Here is a 20459-nt window from a genome sequence, read left to right on the forward strand (position 1 = left end):
TAACAATCCTTAGCACACTTGTTATCTCTTTATCTCTCTTTAAAAGTATTAACAAGCTTACAGTGGTAATTCCTCTGTGATGTTCCTGTGTGTTAGGGTAGCCTGTGTATTTGTGGTTCAGTGGAGGCTCAGGGAGATAAAAGTCAGATATCTCACACCTTCAGCTCAAGGAGTTTAAATGCAGGGATTTAGTTGCAGAGCTTCTGATCACTTAATTGAGAAATTGGTGTCTAAATATCTTAGATCCACAAATGTTGAAGTCTAAAGGACTTAGCCCGAGGCTTCAGGCTGTTTCTGTTAAACATTCAACTGATTGCACTATTTCAATGTCTGTGAGCTGGTTTTGTGGCCTGCAGCAAGGAATGAGTCCATGGCTCCCCATTCAGATTGACTGATGTCCATTTTGGCTGTGAGGAGAGGACTGTGGAGCAAACTGTCCTCTTTCCTTCCCCCATATTTCCTCACAAAGGATAAGAGATTTCCCAGCCAAAAGCCCAGGATTTCTGCAGTGGGGACAATCAAGGCATCGGGATGCTTGGGGGAAGCTTGAGGCAACAAATTGACAGCATAGCTGGACCTAATGTAGGAGAAAAGCAATTTAACCCACTGGTGAACCAATGGCAGTCCTGGTAACATAACTGAGGAGCCCAGCAAAAGTGAAGCATATTCAGTGAAAGAGGAGCTGAAAGTTTCAAATAGTTTCATGGCAGTCACTGTCTCATCAAGCTATGTTTCATGATGGGCTTCTCAGCCCAATGACCTGAGAAGGCACTTCTCCAGCACTGGAACATCTGTAGAGTTAATAAAGGAAAATATATACCCTCTATTTGCATATACAGCAAGGGCATCAAATGAACAATGTGCTATCACACACACACATCCCCAGGAATTACGAATATATAATGTTAAATCTTTATAAAATATGTGGGAATGTTTTTGCCATCACAGAAAAAGGTTTTGGTACATGTGCTTGGATGCTCAGAAAGAAACTGACTAACGTGTTCTGGTAGGCTTAATGACAGTGGCAACAGAATGTCCAAATGGATCATTCATCAATGAGGAGTGTTAGTTTGCCTCAGTCTCCTTGATAATCCACACAACCACTCTCCATTTTACCATACTACCTTCAACTTCAATGATTTCCTCAAATATGTCTCGTTGCAGTGGGATGACCTGATCCTCACCCCATACTTTCTACTCATCCCCTGAAAAACTGTTCTTGGAATGCATATCCTGCACTTAAATGGTATGGTTTAGACTTCAGATCCTATTCAAACGAGAGGCAAAACTAAGACCTTAAAAAAAAAATCCACTCAGAAAACAATGCTTCTCTAAAATGAAATGAGAGAATCAACACAGTGCAAATACTGAGTTCTGTGGGGCAGCACAAGTAAATTCCACCTATGATGTTTATAGCTTGCAGCCTTCTTGTTAAAGGGTTTGTAGCTTCCCTCTGATTTCACTCTGGTGTAGTTCGGGCATAATTCCACTGCAGTCATGGGAATTGAGCCCATGGAAGACATGATTTTAGCCATCCTTGTGTTTCTTATCTACAGCACAAACCCCATTTAATCCTTGAACAGTGAAATTATGGTCACCTTTACTTCCATTTCCCATGTTATTTTAGTCATTTTCCAGCTCTATCATTTGAATTCATCCCATAACATTTCCACCCTGAAAATATACTATTAACATTTGAAATACGAGACTCAATACAAGTTGAGTGCCTGGATTTCTGATGACACTGCAGTTGGGAATATTTATCTATGTCAACTGTATTATGGCTTCCGAGGTTCAGAACTGTTTCATGGCAGAACACTGAAAAAGAGACAGCTGTGTCTATGTTAGAAAACAACAAAATATTTGTACCAGAATGCTGGTGAAAAAGTAATCACATTAGAGATGACCAAATGTCTACTTTTAAGTGGCAAGAGAAGGTTTTTAATACCTATCAAGAATATAAATAATTTTTTTTTCCAGATGTGTTGATAATTTTTTTGCTTGAAAATTAGGGTCACGTGTTTACCACAGCCTTTCTTTGAGGGCACATGGGCTGAATGACTGCTACAGGCATTTTTCTGTGGAATAAAGAGAGGCCTCCCACCTCTCCACTTGAGAACCAGAGACTGGCCACAAAGCCAGCCTGGGCATTTGAACAAGCTGCTGTGCACCAAAGTTGCAGCTGCAGTTGACTTACAAGTCAATCAGAGGCAATTCTTCCAGAATAAAACCCGCTTTCTTCTTACCATTACCCAATGCCAAGCTTATAGTTAGCATTGTCAAGGAAGAAAGCTTACCTGGAGGCTGGTGCTTGTGACCCGAGGAGTCCCCAGTAACCTCAGCCTGGAGCACTCCTGGCATCACTGGGGTCTAAATAGATATATATACATACACACATATATATAATATTTTTTTAATCTGAGGTTTCTGAGGCAGCAACTTTCCTGTCAGTCCCAAAAGCACTCTGTCTGCTGGGCTGCCCTAAGAGCCCTGGGAAGAGTTGAGGGCAGCTCTGAGGCTCTCTCCGAGAGCTTGAGGGTGTCCCCAGACTTGCTAGGTGGGGAGGCTGTGGTCATTCCCTTCTCCACGTGTTTTCTGAACACCTGAGGCAGGGTTGGCCAGCGTTCCTGGCATTCACTGGCTGTCTGCAAAGGTAAGGAGTAAAAGCCTCTGCAAAAAAAACCCCAGCACCAACAAAAGAGGCAAAGACGAAGATGCTGTAATCAAGCAGCAGAGATTGGGGGTGAGCGCAGGGTGGGCACAGCCCTGGGCGGGAGAGTTCAGCTCAAAGGAGACTTAAAGAGCAGACAGCAGTAACTACATATGATCAATAATCATCCTGTGTGCATTCCTCTGCACATTTGACATCAGCTAGGACCGTGCAAATACTGCAGCTGAATACTCAACAAGGAAATCAGCTGAATGTATGTTCGAACTATAGTTAATTATTAATATGAACAATTATTTTCAACTAAATGTTTCATCTAATCCCCTGACGTCGACTTGTTTAGGAAGATACATGTTAAGCTTCCCAAATGATAACGTGGATGGAGACTTAATGCTAAGGAATTTGATATCATCCATATATCATTCGTGCCATGAATTATCATCTTTTCTCTTCTTGCTTCGTTCGAGCCAGCTGAGGCAACGAACAATTTTTTGTATAAATATTTATGACATTTTTTTTAAACGTTCAGAAGGAATTTGTTAGAGAGGTCTCTCGAAGCACAGGGGTAAATCACATCTCGGTGAAGACAGAAATATTGGAAATGTGAGTTCAAAAAGAAAAGCAGCTCGTATTTCAGAAGTAAAAGTATCTTCAGAAGAAATTAAACTTAACTAATATGTTTCCCTACTACCGTTCCCAATCTATCTTTCCATGTCCTAGGCGAGTCCCTGCCAGCCTTTGCGGCAGGTCTGGTCACCTCCTTGCACGGTCATTCACTCACCCTGCAGAGGCTGCGGTTGTGCAGCTGCCTGCTGCCCTTGTTTGTGGTCTTTCCTTCCCCTGACGCCTTCTAAACCAAATCCCTCGGGTCTCACTGTAGAACACACTTCCTGAAACCTCAGACCCTGCCAAGCCTTTCCTTCTTTCCTTCTTTCCTTCTTTCCTTCTTTCCTTCTTTCCTGCTTTCCTTAGTTCTTCCCTTCTTTCCCTCTTTCTTTCTTTCTTTCCTTCTTTCCTGCTTTCCTTCTTTCCTTCTCTCCTTAGTTCTTTCTTTCTTCCCTTCTTTCCTTCCTTCCTTCCTCCCTCCCTCCCTCCCTCCCTCTCTCTCTCCCAACACCTCTGATCTGGAGGACGGCAAGCTGAGGACATGAGGCGTCGTGGTTTTCCAGTACCTGCTGCAATCAGTCCCTTTCGTTGAGCTGTCATAATCGTCCTTAATTTCGGCTTTCCCAGGCACCGTTCTTATCTTCCACTGTTTGAAATGAGGGGAGATTGAGCACAATTTGGAGGTCAGATTTCCGAATCAACCTACTTTAAATAGCAAAACCACACGGGAGATTATCTATCTTGTGTACAGTTTACACGCTGGCACCGCTTTTTAAAATCCTATATGTGGGTTAAAACTCAATTTTACAACCCCCCATTTATATGAGATGTAGGTTTGACATCTGTTTGCCAGAGTGTTTCGCACTTAGCCTAACATCCACTATTAAATGACAAAATTGTGGCAGGCTGTCAAAGCCAGCTGACTGACAGCTGCTTTACTTTGAAAAAAAAAAAAAGCCTCATTCAAATATTTGCAACGTTTGAAGCTTTCTGTAACGCTCTCGCCGTTCTCCCCGTTGTTTAGCGTATATAAGCCGAAGTTTTCCAGCCGCTTTCCCCGACGTTGTCGGCTTTCCGCGCGCCGAGCGGGAGCGGCGGGAGCTGGCGGGGATTCAGCGCCCGACGCGCTGGGGCGGGAGTGGCGGGGGGGGAGGATCGCGCCGGGTCCCCGCGTTCTTCCTATCTGCACAAACCCGATAAAACTGTCATTTAGCAGCGTTTCTTAATATTGCAGCTAATTAGAGCGGGCGTGTTATTGAAGTGGGGGGGGAGAAATCCACTTAAAAGAGAGGGGAGGGGGGAAAAAATGGAAAGGAGGGAGGGGGGTGTAAAAGGTTCCAGTGCTGGCAGGAAACATATACCCCCGGGAAAAAGAACGGGCTTTGGGGAAAGCGCACCGAGGGCATACTCGCACCCCTGCGGCGGCACCCCCTCTCCCTGCCGCCACCGCCGGCGGTCCCTCCGGGTATTGGCCAAGACCGGGGAAGCTCTGGCAGGACGTGCGAGGAACGAGGATGGAGGGCGAGCGCTGTGCCTTGGCCGAGATGACTCCTACTTCCAGCCCCACTGATGAGGAGATGACATTTAATTCGGGCGGTTAATACACGCCCGTCCGTTCCCCCGCTCCCCCTCGTGCGCGAAAACGAGTCTGTAAACGCCAACGGTGGTTTAAACTGAAAAGCCGTTTGCTTTTTATTCCAACGTCCCTAATGACTGTATGTGACTGAGCAACGCAAAGTAGCTGTGGCTAGGTCACCCCTGCACGCCAAGCCGTCGCAGCGATTGCTGGGGTTTATTTGAACCTCGGGTGCTTCCCACAGTCCTTGCGAGCCAAGCAGGGCTCCAGCTGCCAACCGAATCGGAGGTTAATGTTTGGGGGGGTTGGGGGGCTGGAGGAGGGAGAAGGTATTTATTAGTTTAATTTTTTTTAATGAGAACTAGATCAGCCCCTGAAGGAAAGAAGGCGGCACTCTGGCCATCGGAAGACGGCTGGCCTCAGTGTCCATCCCAGGCTCAGGGTCCAGGCAGCCACCCCTTGCCCAGTCGCCACCGTCGACTCCGGCTGCGGGCAAACCCGTCCCCTGCACCCCTCCTCCTCCCTCTCCGCCACACGCCTCCCCCGTCCCAGCACTCCCAGCCAGGCACGCACCCTCACGCCGCCGGAGTGGAGCAGAACACGGGGCATTCTCTGCTTTACCTGGGAATCTTTAGCTGATTTGTGTCCGTTTTAATAACCTCTTATCGACTGCCTTTCCTTAGAGCTCTTGTCATGTTGATAGAAAGAATATTAAAGGGGAGGGTGGAGGATAAAAAAAATGCAAGAGGAAAACGGTGCTGTCTAGGAAAAGGGGAGGTTATGGCAGAGAGCGGTACGGGGCGGAGAAGGTGCGGACTCTCAGCGGTGATCCCGGAGGGAGAGGGGGAGGTTGACAAAGCCCGGCTCCATCCCGAAGAAAGCGAGGGGAGGCAGAGAGAGAAGGGGGAGCGAGAGGGCGGAGGACGGGATCTGAGCCTCCCTGGGAAAGCCAAGTTTATTGTCAACAAAGGAGGGTCTGGCCGGGCTCGCAGCCTCCGCGATCCCGAGCTGCCGGGCACCGGACCGGCAAGGCTTGGGGGAACGGGGGCGGAGGACTGGAGTCCCGGGGCAGCGGCTGTAGGAGGCGGGCGGCGGCGGGGGGGGAGCCCGATAACGGTCCGGGCGCTGCACAGGTGCGGGAGCAGCACCTGAGTGGGGGAAGAGTTCTCCCCTTCCCGGGGGCATCTCCCCCGGAAAAAGGGGCAGGGAAGAGTGGCCCAGCAGGAGCGGGGAGAAGGGCAAGGTTAGAGGAGAAAGTGCGTGTGAGAGTGGAAGAGGGTAAGAGAAAGAGGAGGAAAGCTCCGAGCTCCACCTCCCCGCTCGGCGCGGCGCTCCAGCTGCTCTCAAACCAACTGCTCAATTCTATTCACCACCACCATGGAACAAAAAAGTGGCTATTTATTAGAATACTTGTTTGGTATTGTTCGATGCCACACAAAAGGCGTTTCATTATGTTGGGGTGGGGAGAAAAAGCCCTTCTCTTTTTTTAATTCCCTTCTCTTTTTCTTTTTTTCTTTTTTTCCTTTTTTCTCTTTTTTCCACAGACAGAAACAATAACTTGAAATTGTCTTTAAAGTCTTTTCTATCAATAATAAATTTCATTTTCTTCTCTCTCTCCCTCTCTCCCTCTCTCCCCCTCTCCTGTGAAGAAGCCGGGGGGGGGGGGGGAGGAATATGTGTGTGTGTATGTGCGTGTGCGTGTGTGTGTGTGAGGGAGAGAGAGCGAGCGAGAGAGAGAGCGAGCGCGGATGGTGAGTGTGCGTGTGTCGCCGGGCACTCGTGGCTCGGGCACAGCCGCCTGAGAGCCGCGGCTGGGCGAGGGGCGAGGAGGAGAGACAGCCGCAGGCGGAGGGCTCGCCGGCCCCGCCGCACCCCCGCCCTCTCCCGGGTTGCACTGCCCTGCGCCTGCCCGGGGACGGTCGGAGGAAGGTGTGAGCTAGGCTAGAGCAAAGAAAAAAACCCAACTAAACAAAAAAGCCAACCAACCAAAATAATAATAATAATAATAATAATAATAATAATAATAATAAGGCTGCCCCTTGAGCTGATATGTTGAGAGGAGGCTGGAGATGGAAGAGCAACTGTAAGTGTGCCTCTAACTTTTGAGGGGGTCTTCACCCTGTCTCGGGAAGGGAGGAGGGGAAGCCGGCGAGGGGAGGGCTTCCGAGTTACTTTCGCTGCAAGGAGGGAAGAGCCGTTTGCAATCACTGGGTTATCGGCTGTGACACCGGTTTCGGGCGGGGGGGGGGGGGGGGGTGTTGACAGTGTTTTGGGCTGCCTCCCTCCGCCTTCCCGGGGAAGATGCCTCACTGGGTTTTGAGGAGGTGGAGGGAAGCGGCGGCCGGGACCAGGGGCTGCGGGCGGGTTGGGGCGGAGAGGGCGACGGGGGTGCCCCGGTGCTGCCCCCCAAGCCCGCAGCACTCTCTCCGCTTCCACCTTCAAAATTAACGTGTCGGGGTGCGGGTGTCGTTTAGTGAAAGGTGTCTTGGGCAAAGAATCAATTTCGTTGTGAGTGACCGGCGGGCTCGGCTGTAATACTGCCAAAAAAAAAAAAAAAAGAAAGGAAAAAAAGAGAAATCAATAGGCAGAACAGACCTCAGCTATTACAACTAATGCCTGCTTAAGCTCTCTGCCCCTCGGAGCCAGCGTCCGCACGGGCTCTTAGCATTGCTAATGCGGCCAGGCTGAGCCTGACTTCATATTCCCAGGGCACGGGGCATCCTCGGATCCGGTCCCCTCTGAAAGTGACACTTGCCAGGACCCTTTCGAGAGGGAGGCTCTGCCCAGCCTGTCGAAGTAAAGTCCGGGCGAAAAGAAACTCCTGGATGCAAGGGGTACCTGGGCCGGGCTGACCAGAGGTCTTGCACTCTCTCCCCGGCTCCAGGGTGGCCGTACAGCTTCCCCCTATATCCGTAAAGTATAGAGATGTTTAAAAGGTGAAATGGATTTTTCCTCTCTTATTTGCCGGTGGTGTTTGGGGTCGATCAACAGGCAATGGAGCAAGGCTGTGGATCTATTGATCAGGGAGGGGACGGGTTTTGGCTCAATCTCTTTTCAGAAACAGGTGTTTAAACATGATAGCGGCTCCAGTCAATTAACCCATTAAAAACCCGTTTTATCGCATTGATTCCCGCAGGCTGCCATAAAAGGTTGTGGTTTGAAAGCCTCTTTGTTTAAGGGCGGGGGGCAGGGGGGTGGTATATGGACGGATGGAAGGGGCGGAGAAGGGTGCAAATTGTCCCCAAATGTACAGTATCGAGCAACCGGTAAGATGCCCAACTATCATTTCTTGTTTGCCTTCCTACAAAGCCAGGCTGCCCCGGCATCTCGGCGCGCCCCGTTTCCGCTCCCGCCTGTCCGCGACCACGGGCAAAGAGGCCGCTGCGGGAATTGGGGCGGGGAGAGGAGCTGCCGTCACCCCCGGCCCGCCCCGGGCCGGCCGGCTGCGCAGCCCCTCTGGCAAAAGTTAGCACATCCCCTTCCGGAAAACCGGGGTCCTGTGATGGGATGAGAGTGGGGGGACACCAGTGATGCACCCGCTTGGGAAGGAGGGAGATGTTGGGCCTGGGATGGGGTCTGCTGCCCTGCGCCGGTTACTGTCCAAGGGTGCAGCTAAACAGTAGCCCTAGAAAAGTTTCAAGCGGTGTTATTTCTCAAACAGGAGAGTTTGTGAACAGCCTGCCCGCTGCCCGCCCCCTCATCCTCCTCGGTGGCAGCACCTTTTCCAAGTTTGCTAGTGACAGCCTTCTAAAAGCTTTATTTGCTAAAGGAGTCAGCAGATACATTATTATCCCCCCATATGGCGTCTGCCAAGGAATTCATGTAAGGACAGCGTGAACTATCAGTCAGAGATCTGGTGAAAAACAGATCTGTAAAAATCACTCCTTTTCCAAAGGCATTGGATCTCGGCTCAGGCCAAGTAGCTGGTATCTCCAGCTAGGGGAAAGGAAACCGGACTTTTTTTTCCCTTTCATTGGAGTTCGTTATCCGCCTTCCTGTGGCACTGGATGGAGCAAGAGGATCATGTATCTTCTCTGGGTACCTTTAAGTTCCAGACTAGTGCTCTGAGATTATTTAGATGTTTCTAGTTTTCCTCTTGTTTGCTGTTTTCTGAAGTAAGCACTAGATGAGACTGCAAAGGTTTAAAACAGTGTCAAAGTGATGTTTTAATCTCATTGAAAAGTGTATTAAAGGAGAAGATGTAATTTGTGCGGGATGTTTCGATGAAAGGAGAGATTGGAGTGGATGATACTTTCGCTCTCCTGTGAACCTCATGTCATGTTTATATTGAAGACTGTGTGGCTAATCTAATTTGCAATAACAGGATGGCCCGCTAGAAAGAAGTTTCCATATGATTTCATTTCTTTCTTTCCTCGTTTAATTTTTTACACAAATTCATTCTGACTTGCCCTGAATGATGTCTTTGCAATTGGGGGGCTAACTGACGAGGATGCAAACCAGAAATATCTGCTGTTCTAAACCTCACTTCTCCAAGCGATGCGCCCAAGCCAGGTTGCCCTGCTGCAAATTAGATGCCCGCACTCCGGCTTGTGAAGTCCTTTTTTTTCTAGACTGACATTTCAACAGTGCAATTTTAAAGATTAACTTCCTAATAACTACCGTGTCGTACCAGGTCGACGAGCTCTCCATTCCCGCGGCTCTTCTTTGTGTCTTTAAAAGTTTGTCGTTACAAAATCGTGCATTCCGAATATTTTCTTTACAGTAGAAAAGAAATGACTGTGTCGTTTTTTGGGGGTCGAGGTTTTTTTGTATGAAGATTGTCTGGTTTTTGGGGTTTGGGGTTTTTTTTGTCTCCAGCGGCTCTTGATTAACACATGCTGTAAAGAGTAAAAGATCCGTCCATCCCTTTAGACGGAAAATAAAAACCCTACAAATAAGACGATGCAAACCCTCATCTTTGGCGAGATATTCTGTCATATGATTAGCGCATATTCCCGGCTTGTACCCTAGGAATAATAATAATTTAAAAAGTAAAGTCTGGACAGATTCTAAAATTACAACTTTGGTGTGACGTGAAAAGGTGTATTCAGCCTGTTAATTACAGGGGGTTGTGTCATCGGAATGTTCTCAATGACCCGTCTAATTTTACTGTAATTAGTGACAAAATAAGACAAGGATAGATCACAATATAGGATATTCCTTTTTCGGAGAAATATTGTGCTAAGTGGAGCTAACACATAACGTAAACAAACATTTTTAGCAAACTGCTTCTGCTGGCAAAACTTCGTTAAGATCCGATTCTGCTTTCTCTGCTGACTCGGAGCTCCCCCGGAGCTAAGGATCGGGCCCGTCTTAAGAAGAGGGAACACTCGGTATATCCGACGAGGACTGTGGCGGGGGGGAACATTTCCTCTCAGGCGCGGGTTGTCCTTCCCCTAGCAGTGCTGGCCCCAGGAGCCGTGCTAGGAAGTGACACCCCCTCCCGCACACCGGGACCCTGCGGTCGCTTTGCAGCCGCCGGCTGCAGCCGAGATCAAAGATTGCAGGAGAACGATATCATTTGTTTTAGATGCAACGAAAATATAAAGCCCGTTTAGAAAGCCAGTAAAAACTAGGAAGGAAGGAGGGAAAACAGAAAGGGTGGAGTATACAAACTCTTGGGAAAGGTGCGATTTATCGACTGAGTGGGGGGGAGTGATGCAGAATTCCTTTAGAAAAATGGCTTCAGTCATCCATTGATATGATACAATAAATAAATAACTGTAAGTACCTACAGGGAGCATCCGGATGCCCTCCGGCAGCTTTGATTTTGCCCAGAGCTGACTGTCCCTAAGCACAACCCTGCACTCCGTGTAGCGCCTCCTCCACTCACTCGAGCCCCGGCGACAACGACAGTCGAGCCTTGGCGACAGCCGAGCCGGCCCCGAGCGTGGAGGGCACCCGCCTGCTCCCCCTAGTATTTCAGGAACCTTGCGAGCCCGCCTCGTACCCGCTCTCGGTGTTTCCCCGCCGTGTCCCCCGCCTTTGCCCTCTGCCACTCCCGCAGAACAGTCTTAGAGCCGGTGGCCCGGACTGACCCTTCCTCGCCTGTTCCCAGAGCGGAGGTGGGCGACCTGTCTGGTTTGGATCATTTTTTTTCTAAGGAGAGGGGAGGAAACAGGGGAAAAATGGCCTGGTAGCCGAGCCGAATGGAGCCGCCCCCCCGAGCCGCTCCGGGGAGCCACAGGCAGCTCCCGCTGCGGGGCCGCCACTAGGGTCTAGCCGGTGTCCGGGAGCGGGGCGCGGCGGGGCGGCGGCACGACTGCCCTTACCCTCGTCACACTTGCTGTTGGTTGGCACGGGTCTCTTGGGCGAAGGGGGGAGACATTTCTCGTCAGGGAATTTTAGCCCTTTCCCCCCCCCCCCCCGCCCCCCTCCTTTTCCTATTTCCCCCCTTCCCTTTCATTCATAAACCTGGTGGCTATAGACGCAGCTTGAATATTGACGTCTCTTCCCCCAACTGCTCCTCCGTTAACCCAATTACAGAATTCATCAAGAACTGTGTTGAATTATCTCTTTCCATACAGTATCAGCATTAGCCTAATTAAAAGCTATAATGTCTGATATAATGATTAAATCGTTAGCTCTGCTGTAGGGAAGCAATATTTTGTTTTCCCTTCAATTAGAAGCTGATTGAGGTTTTCAGAGCAGGTCAGCTGTGAAATTTGAATTATATGTGTGAGTACCGTTCACAGGGTGAGCCCCTACTCGAAAGCTCCAGAGATTCTCCAAATGCTTTTACCCAGCAAGCTGGGAAAAGAGAACAAAACACAAGGAGAGCCTGGAGCTGGTCTGGGACTGGGGCTGTGGGATCCCCGGGAACGGTCGTTAGTGCTGGAGAAGAAAGTGAGACTTTACTTAGGCGCCTTTTCTTCCGTGCTATCCAAGCTGGGTAACAGTTCGCGTTCAAAACAGTAATGCTCGAGTCTCCAAGTCATCGAGACAAGCAGAGACTAACCTGTTCTCCTTCACCTGCCCTCCCTGCACCTTGTCGGCTACTGGCTTTGGCCCAGGTGACGATGCCTCGGGAGCCGTTTGCATTTGGCATTGGCCAGTGGAGTATGCAGTAAAGGGACAGAGGAGCCGAAAGTGATGTCGTGTCATGCCCTCCCCGCTCTCACCCTCTCGCCCCCTCCAGACCCCCGTGTTTCAGACGGGGCTGGCGAAGGGTCAGCCAGCATCTCCCCAGAGCATCTCCCCTGCTGGCATTCCCCTGGCCGGGGGCGAGGCCGAGGGAGGCACGGCGGCAGCCAGCAGACGGCGATCGCCACCTGCTCCGGGGAGCCTGGCTCTGCCCCGCCGCCCCCCTGCCCTTTCCTCGTCCTCGGGGCCGAGCGCGGCGGGGCCACCCCGGGCACCGGGCAACCCCCGCCCCGAAGGGCCGGCCCTCCCGCCGCAGCCGGCAGCGCGGGGAGGCGCGGACGGGGCGGGAGGGAAGCGATTGGCCGGGGGAGGCATGAGTTAGTCTGGGACACGGCGGTATCTCCCCGCTCCGTGGGCTGGACCTTTAGCCCTTCCTGGTCTTGTTTCCAGGGCAAGATCTCCGGCCAGCCTGGCTTCCCTGCACACATCGCTCTTCCCCTGGCCCCGCTCCTGTTACCGCCACCACCCGATTGCTGGCGGTTTGCAACTCCACTTTCCTCCGGGGAAAGCCCAGGGATCTCTTCTCTCTGGGCGCAGCCCCTGCCTGCACCAGCCCAACCAACCCCGCAGAATCCCAGCCAACCCACTCCTGGCTTGTCGCCTCTGTCAAATGAGACTCTCAGAAGTGCTTGACCTTGTCCCTGTCCTGCGAGTCGAAGTCTGCACCACCTTCACCTCGAAAGAAAAGTCTCTGTCTCTCGAGCTGTTTCTTACGCTCCCCGCCCCCTCCCCACCCCTTTTTCCTCGCCCTGGTTTCGTCTCCCCGAAATGCGGCTGGGTCAGAGGCAGGGGGCCTCATGCCAACAGCATCTTCTCGCCCTCGGCTCCCTGACCTCTTTTATCCACTTTAAAGGACCGTGTTGATGGTGGTGTAGGCTGTTTTGGGAAGAAGGAAGGGGCGCTTAGTGTTTATTTGCCGGGAACAGGGGGAAAGATGAGGAAGCCCTCACCGAGAGAAAGTCCAGGACGGGGACAACCTCTCCTTGGAGATGTCTGGTGTGTGTGTGGACGAGTGGCTGCTCCCCACACCGGGGAAGGGCAGGGTCAATCTCGGCCGCGGTTTCCCTGCGGGGGGGGGAGAGGGGGGGCTGGGGGAGCAGGGCGGTATTCCCGACTCCGAGGGATGAGCCTATGTGTTCCCATGGGATCAGCTGGCTCACAAGGTGCATGGTGCTCGTCCAGAAAAAGGGTGCCCCACACCTATTTCGTCCCATTGATTTGTCAGGAGGCCTTCGGATACCTTTATATCACATTTCGGGGGGAAATAGCACGAAGGCTTCGGGTGGATAATGTGCGAGCCTTGTCATTTATCTCGCGGTTTTGACTCCTCCTTCATTTGGCCATCCAAGTGGAAATGTGCCTTTCTGTAGTAACCTTCTCTCCCCTCCCCCACCTCTCCTACCCCAACCAATTATATTTTTAATACATCATTTAGCAATCACCATGCCCTCGATTGTTTTGCCCCTTGCAAATGTGGCAACCCATCAGCTCGGGAAAAGATCAATCGGAGCGTCACGGGCCCGATCCTGCACCGCCTCCCCTCCTCTCTTTCCATCCTTAGGGCCGACTGGAACAGAACCTCTCCAAAAGCATCCCTACCCGAGCTCTAACAGCACTACTCTGCCTGAGCTCAAAGGGCCTAGAAGCAGGCCGGGCCTTCAGCCATCAGAAATGGAGAGGCTCTTTCCTCTCCTCGGCAAAATTCAGAATGTCATAATGAGATCACTTTTTCACAACGAGTCTTTGGAAACGGGAAATTTTCTTGTAAAAGCCGAACCCTAGCCCAGGGCCTCAGGCTAGTGCTTTGTGCAGGATGTGACTTCCTCTCGCAGAAAACTTCTGTCAGTACTAACAGTAAACTGGGGGAGCTGTGGTGTCATGCTAGGCTTGGGTGCCCGCTGGGGTCGGGAAAATTAACACTCCCCACGGAGAAAAGAGCAGGGATGCTGGCTGTCCCGGATGCTGGCTGTCCCTCTCTCCACTTGGCGAAAGATGATGGCGGGGGGAAGGACGATGGAGGGAGCAGTTTATGTACGTGAACGTTTGTGCGACGGAGCTGCCATTCCCACGGCTGAGATGAAAGATTACAGAGTGAATTTCAGGACGGACCATTTTCTCCCCTTTATAAAATAACTATAATCTATCCCACAGTGCAGCCAGGGCACAAAGGTAGTCTTTTTAATATTTTCAACGGCGAAAAAAAAAAGAACTCACACGCCTGTACTTACTTTATACAAATATAACATGTTTCCGTGTACCTTCATTAGTCGCAGATGCTTTTAACTCCCCCGATACTAAGTGCATAACGACGGTGTCCAACCCCCGTTTGGCGCCCGCATTTAGGCCCGGGAGCAGCTTTAAGGCTGGGGAGAGCCGCCTGCCCTCGCCCACCCATATTTCCGTAAAAGCCGCGCTGTGGTGCACTATCGACGGGGGCTGCCAGAACCGGTGGCTGGCGACCACGGGCTCCTCAGCCTTCCCAGATACTGCCGTCTAAGTGTCGGCCGCGTCCGCTCGGGGACGGGGCTGCCCTCGAGGCAAGGCCTAACTCCCTCCCGCCATGCGCAGCCGGCGCGGTGTGTCCCCTGCGCTCCCTTGGCTTTCCCCCGCCGTGGGGCGAGGCGGAGCCGTGGGCGCCGTCGGCGGCCGCGGGGCGGGGCGTGACGTGACACTCCCTCCCCCCCCCCCCCCCCAGGCTCCGTTCCCTCCCGCCCCGCGCGCGCCGCGCCCCGCCGCACGTCACTGCTCAGCGCGCGCCATGCAAATCGGCGCCCGGCGGCGCTCCCCCATTGGCCGCCGCCGAAACACTTAAGGCGGGCCCGGCGCGCGCCGGATGGCTGCGGCGCCGCGAACGCGGCGGCTCCTCCTCCTCCTCATGTTCCTCCTCCCATCTGCTCTCCTCTCCTGGCCCCGTCTCGTCTCGTCTCGTCCCGTCCACGTCCAGTCCCTCCCGGGCCGCGGGAGGGAGACCACCGACAGCAAATTACTGTGCCACACCGCGCCCCGGCCTCCGGGCTCGACCCTTGTTGTGGTTGGGTTTTCTTCCCCAACCGCCCCCCCCCTTCCCTCCCTCCTTCCCCCGATCCTCCTCCTCCTCCTTCTCCTCCTCCTCCTCCTCCCGCGTTTTTGGTGGCTTTTTTTTTTTTTCTTTACTTAACGTTTAAATACTTCCCCCACACCCCCCTCCCTCCCCTCCTTTTTCCGCCTCCTTTTTGCGTGGCGGTGGGTTCTCCTTCTCTCTTCTGCTCCGTTCACCTGCGATCAGCGGATGCAAGTCACACACGCTCCCTCCCTCCCGCCCTCTCTCCCTCCCTCCCTCCCTCTCTCTCTCTCTCCAAGTTAGCAAAGAACAAAAAAAAAAAAAGCCATAGCTGGGTTCAGGATAAGAGCGGGAGCGGAGGGGTGTGCGCGCGCCTGCCGGGGAGAGCGGGCGAGCGGAGGACACCGGTGGCGGCCCCGCACGCTCCTCCCGCCGCGCCGCGCCGCGCCGAGCAGCAACTTTACCGTGCACCTGTTTGAGCAGCCTGAATCCTCGCCGCCGCCACTGAGCCCCGAAAGTGATTTGCAAACGGGAGAAAGTTTGTGGGTTTTTTTTGCTTTTGCTTTTTTTTTTTTCCCCTCTCCTTTTTTTTTTTTTTTTTCCCTTTTTCCGCCGGCGGGGTCGCCGATCGCTCTCCTCCTCTTCCTCCTCCTCCTCCTCCTCCTCCTCCTGTGGCTTTTTTTTTTTTCCCCCTCTACGGCGGTCGCTACCTAGATACAAACGGGTTTTTGCCTCGCTCGCTTGCTCGCTCGCTCCCCGTCCTCCCGGGGTCCTCTATGTTTGATTCTTTTTTCACGCCTGGCGCCGGTGGAAAATAAAAAAGCTACTTGAATGTACAGCATGATGATGGAGACGGACTTGCACTCCCCCGGCGGAGCCCAGGCCCCCACGAACCTCTCGGGGCAAACCGGAGCGGGAGGCGGCGGCGGCGGCGGCGGTGGCGGCGGCGGCGGCGGGGGGAACAAAGCGAACCAGGACCGGGTCAAGAGACCCATGAACGCCTTCATGGTGTGGTCGAGGGGCCAGCGGCGTAAGATGGCCCAGGAGAACCCCAAAATGCACAACTCGGAGATCAGCAAGCGCCTGGGGGCCGAGTGGAAAGTCATGTCGGAGGCCGAGAAGAGACCGTTCATCGACGAGGCGAAGCGGCTGCGGGCGCTGCACATGAAGGAGCACCCGGATTATAAATACCGGCCCCGACGGAAGACCAAGACCCTGCTCAAGAAGGACAAGTACTCGCTGGCCGGGGGGCTGCTGAGCGCCGGCTCTGCCGGGGGAGGCCCAGCCGGCGTCGGCGTGGGCATGGGCGTCGGTGTCAGCCCCGGCGGTGTCGGGCAGCGGCTGGAGAGCCCCGGAGGCACAGCTAGCGGCGGCTACGCTCACATGAACGGCTGGGCCAACGGCGCTTACCCGGGCTCGGTGGCGGCGGCAGCGGCGGCGGCGGCGATGATGCAGGAGGCGCAGCTCGCCTACAGCCAGCACCCGGGCAGCGGGGGGCACCCGCACCACCCGCACCCCCACCACCCACACCACCCGCACAACCCGCAGCCCATGCACCGCTACGACATGGGCGCCCTCCAGTATAGCCCCATCTCCAACTCGCAGGGCTACATGAGCGCCTCGCCCTCGGGCTACGGTGCCCTGCCCTATGGCTCCCAGCCCCACCAGAACTCGGCGGCGGCGGCAGCGGCAGCAGCGGCGGCGGCGGCCGCCTCCTCGGGGGCGCTGGGCGCCCTGGGCTCTCTGGTCAAGTCGGAGCCGAGCGTGAGCCCACCCGTCACCTCGCACTCGCGGGCCCCGTGCCCCGGGGACCTGCGGGAGATGATCAGCATGTACTTACCGGCCGGGGAAGGCGGGGATCCGGCGGCCGCCGCCGCCCAGAGCCGGCTCCACTCGCTGCCCCAGCACTACCAGAGCGCCAGCACGGGGGTGAACGGCACCGTCCCTTTGACGCATATCTGAGTCCCCCACTCGCATCGGGAGCGGCGGGAGCGGTCTTCGGCCCAGGTTCGGCCACTGGCCCCGGCCCTGGGCCAACCCGCAGGACTGCGCGCCGCGCCGCTGCTCCCGTACGCTCAGCCCTCGGCCGCCCGCCCGCGCCGCGGCCCCGAGCCGCTCCTGTCCCACTCCCCGCTTCCCTCTTCTTATTTTTGCCTCTTACTCCTCTTCCCGCCCGCCCTCCTCCCACCTTTCTCTCATTTTTTTTTTCTTTCTTCCTTCCTTTTTGTACAGAAAAGAAATGTTTTGATGTTCTTGTAATAATAATAATAAATAATAATAATAATAACGAGAGAGAAAAAAGGTAACGGTTGCTTTACTTACCTTTTTTTTTAGGACTAGTTGATGCAACTAGTTTTAGACTGGACTTCGGTGTTTTATCGAGACTTTTTGTACAGTATTTATCATTCACCCAAGAGACATAGAGCGTTTATTTGCAAAGAGGAGAGAGAGAGAGAGAGAAAGGGAAAAAAAAAAAAACAACCAAAACAACCGACGACGAAAAGACAAAAAAAATGTCGATAATCGCCAGACCAAGTTGTAGGCGATGCCAACTTTTATACCGCGCGGAACGGCTGAGATTTCAGTCACGGCTCGCTTCTTGCGGAGGGTTTTTATTGCCTAATTAACTCGAAGTTGATGGGGAAACAGTTCTCATTTATTACTCATGTACTAAGGCAAGTCCAAAACAACACTTCAGAGGTTTTTTTTTGTAGATGTTCTCGCGGGTTTTGTTTGTTTTTGCTTTGGGGTGTTTTTGTTATTTGTTTGTTTATTTATAAAACTTTTTTTTTTCTTTTGGAAACTGCAATCTTTTCTTTTTTCTGGGTTTCATAAAACTTTATTGTACCTGGATATTTGTTCATTTGTTTGTTTTCTCTTTGTTTTTTGGGTTTTTTTTTTTTGTATCATTTCTTGTAAATGCATTGTGAAATAATTTTTATTTAGGCGTTACGAAGGAATTCAGATTGTGTATATAGTTTACTAAAAAGCCTTTCTGCTAAACAGAAATCCTAAGGATGCGTTCACTTTTGAGTTAAATAAATTTCAAAGTGGAAAAAGTCACCTGTTTTTATTATATATATATAAATATACATAAATATATATATATAAATTTCAAACAGCTAACCGTAGAACTTAGTAGTGTTTCACGTGGTATATCTGGAAATACAGCAACTAAACCTGGAATATGGGGAGGAAGTTTTAAAGGGTAGAGGCAACTGGAACGAAGCGCAGTCCCGCGGTAAATGTCGGTGTCTCCTAACGTGTGTGAGGAGGGATGAAGGTAGATTTTGTTTTAATAGTCGGGACCGTATGGCGAGGGAAGGCGGCTTACTGAATTACTCGTTCTATCCTTGAAGACTCATTTTGTGGACTTTAGGGCCGAGCTGGCGATCCGGACCTCGCCTGGGGCCGTAACTTTCTTCCCGGGGGAGGTCGGACGCTAGCTGCCGCTTGCCCGCTGCTCTGCCGGGAGTCCCCGCCTGCCCGGGGGGCACCGACCTCCCCGGGGGACGGGAAAGCACCGGCGAGCGCTCTCCTTCCCCTCTAATTATCACCGTGAAAAGCGAAAGCGCTTCTGTTTGAGCCTCCCGAAAAGCAAAGCGACCTCTAAACCCCAAGCCCGAGAAGCAGCCCCATCCCTGCCCGGCACCCCGGGGGTTGGGGGCAGGGAACGTGGGGGACATATGCTTCCACCCCTTGCCAATCGGGGCACAGGCTTCAGCGGGTGGTGCGAAAGCTGTCGAGCAAAACCAATATGTGTCTATTCACTGTGGAATAGGTGTTTAGTGCTCTGAAATTCAATTGATTTTTTTTCCCCTCTAGATGTTGTTTGCTACCTTTCCGTATGCTGGAATTAAAAGTTTGCTATAAACTTTGTCTGACAGTACTAAAAACGTAAACCTCGCATTTAAATATAATACTGTAGCAAATGTATTTTTAATTAGTCTTAACTGTAAAAGCAGAATGAGGAAAAAAAACACAAAACAAAGCCTTATAACTTCCAGGGCGATAATGTCGGTGGCAACAGGCTGCAGAGGTTTTAAAAGCATCTTTTAGCCCTGGTGAATGAGTACTTCATCCATCCAGGAGAGAAGTGTTGGCTGGGTAATGAGGAGTGGTATCGGTCGCTGTTACAGACCGCGCTTTACCTGTACTGCTGGCACGTCAGTTGACAAATATATATATCTTTAGAATCATTTTGATAATTTTGTTTAAATCACCTATTCGTCAAAATGAACGCAGTTTTTTCAGGGAACGTGTCTATTGGTTTCAAACCGAAATTCCTCCCCTCACCCTCCTTTTTTTTTTAAAACTGTTTGAGCCTTTATGAGAGAGAGGTATGTGCAGGCTGCGACGGTCAACAGGCTCGGTTTGTAAATACTCAGTGCAAAGACAGCGCATGCAGAAAGCACAAACCTGTGAGAAACCTTCTGTGGTACCTCCAGCCAAGCTCGGTCCCGTTTAAAATATGAATAGGCGTACCTTGAAATATGCAGAATAAGCTCGGTACCTGTTGAACTGTTTCTTTGTACGCCTTATCCATCATATGTGTACGTACTCGAACATATCTATACACACTACCGACAGCACCATGACCAAAAACCGTATGTGTGTGTAGGTGTGCACATGCAGACGCGTACACGTGTGCTGTAACCTTGTTACGTGCCTTTTCTTTAAGGGTCATAGCTATTGAAAATCACATTTACTGACAGAAAAACCCCGGCGAGATGATGATCCTGTATCGCTGAGTACGACGGGTGGAACAGGCGAGTTGAGGCGGTCAAGGGAGAAAAGCAACTAGATATCTACGCTTCCAAAGGACAGGGATACTAGGGGAAGCGCGTGAAAGAGAAATATTACGACTTCCTAAATAAGCTCCTTTTCACTAGTTTTCCCTCCTCCCCCCACAATTTAGCGGTTCAATGGCGTTATGCCTAGCATGGTGGGAATACCTGCACTTTCAACACAAGGGGATTAAACAGACCCAATCGCGGCTATATTCAAACATGCTTCGGATATTCTAAGTCTGCCTTTCGAAGAAACACAATCCACTCTGTGAAAGTTCAAAATGAATTTTAAAAAACAACAATATTTTTAAGAAAATCACCAAAAAGCAACCTTCCAAACATCATAAGGGTAGGGTTTGGGCTTTTTGTTTTCGCTGTCCGTGGTTTACTGGTTCAACGGTTTAGATTAGTTTGAGTAAAACTTCACGTTTGGGTATACAAACAAAGTCAAAACATCTTTGCTAGACAGACGAGTTGGGTTTAGGTTCAGCAAAATAATTCGATCTTCGGGCTTTTTTGCTGTGCGGGTTTTATATAAAAGAATAATTGAATATGCAAAACTAAGAATAGGTTTAAGCGATTTATGGTTTAAGTACATTACATCTAAAATGGTATGAAATGTTCCTCCTATAACAT

At 51.6% G+C, this 20459-nt stretch overlaps 1 protein-coding gene across 1 annotated transcript; it reads left to right on the forward strand.

Annotated features, from left to right (window-relative positions):
- The first annotated feature begins 15864 nt into the window (after positions 1-15864).
- Positions 15865-16995, forward strand: SOX1 (SRY-box transcription factor 1). Its single transcript, XM_062020561.1, has one exon. It carries the CDS (start codon positions 15865-15867, stop codon positions 16993-16995), a length of 1131 nt encoding a protein of 376 aa, XP_061876545.1.
- Positions 16996-20459: the final 3464 nt, after the last annotated feature.

This window comes from Colius striatus, chromosome 1, assembly GCF_028858725.1.
Source record: "Colius striatus isolate bColStr4 chromosome 1, bColStr4.1.hap1, whole genome shotgun sequence".
Taxonomy (NCBI): domain Eukaryota; kingdom Metazoa; phylum Chordata; class Aves; order Coliiformes; family Coliidae; genus Colius; species Colius striatus.

Excerpts from the sequence above, each read along its gene's own strand:
- SOX1 (XM_062020561.1), top strand. The coding sequence starts at position 15,865 with ATGTACAGCATGATGATGGAGACGGACTTGCACTCCCCCGGCGGAGCC.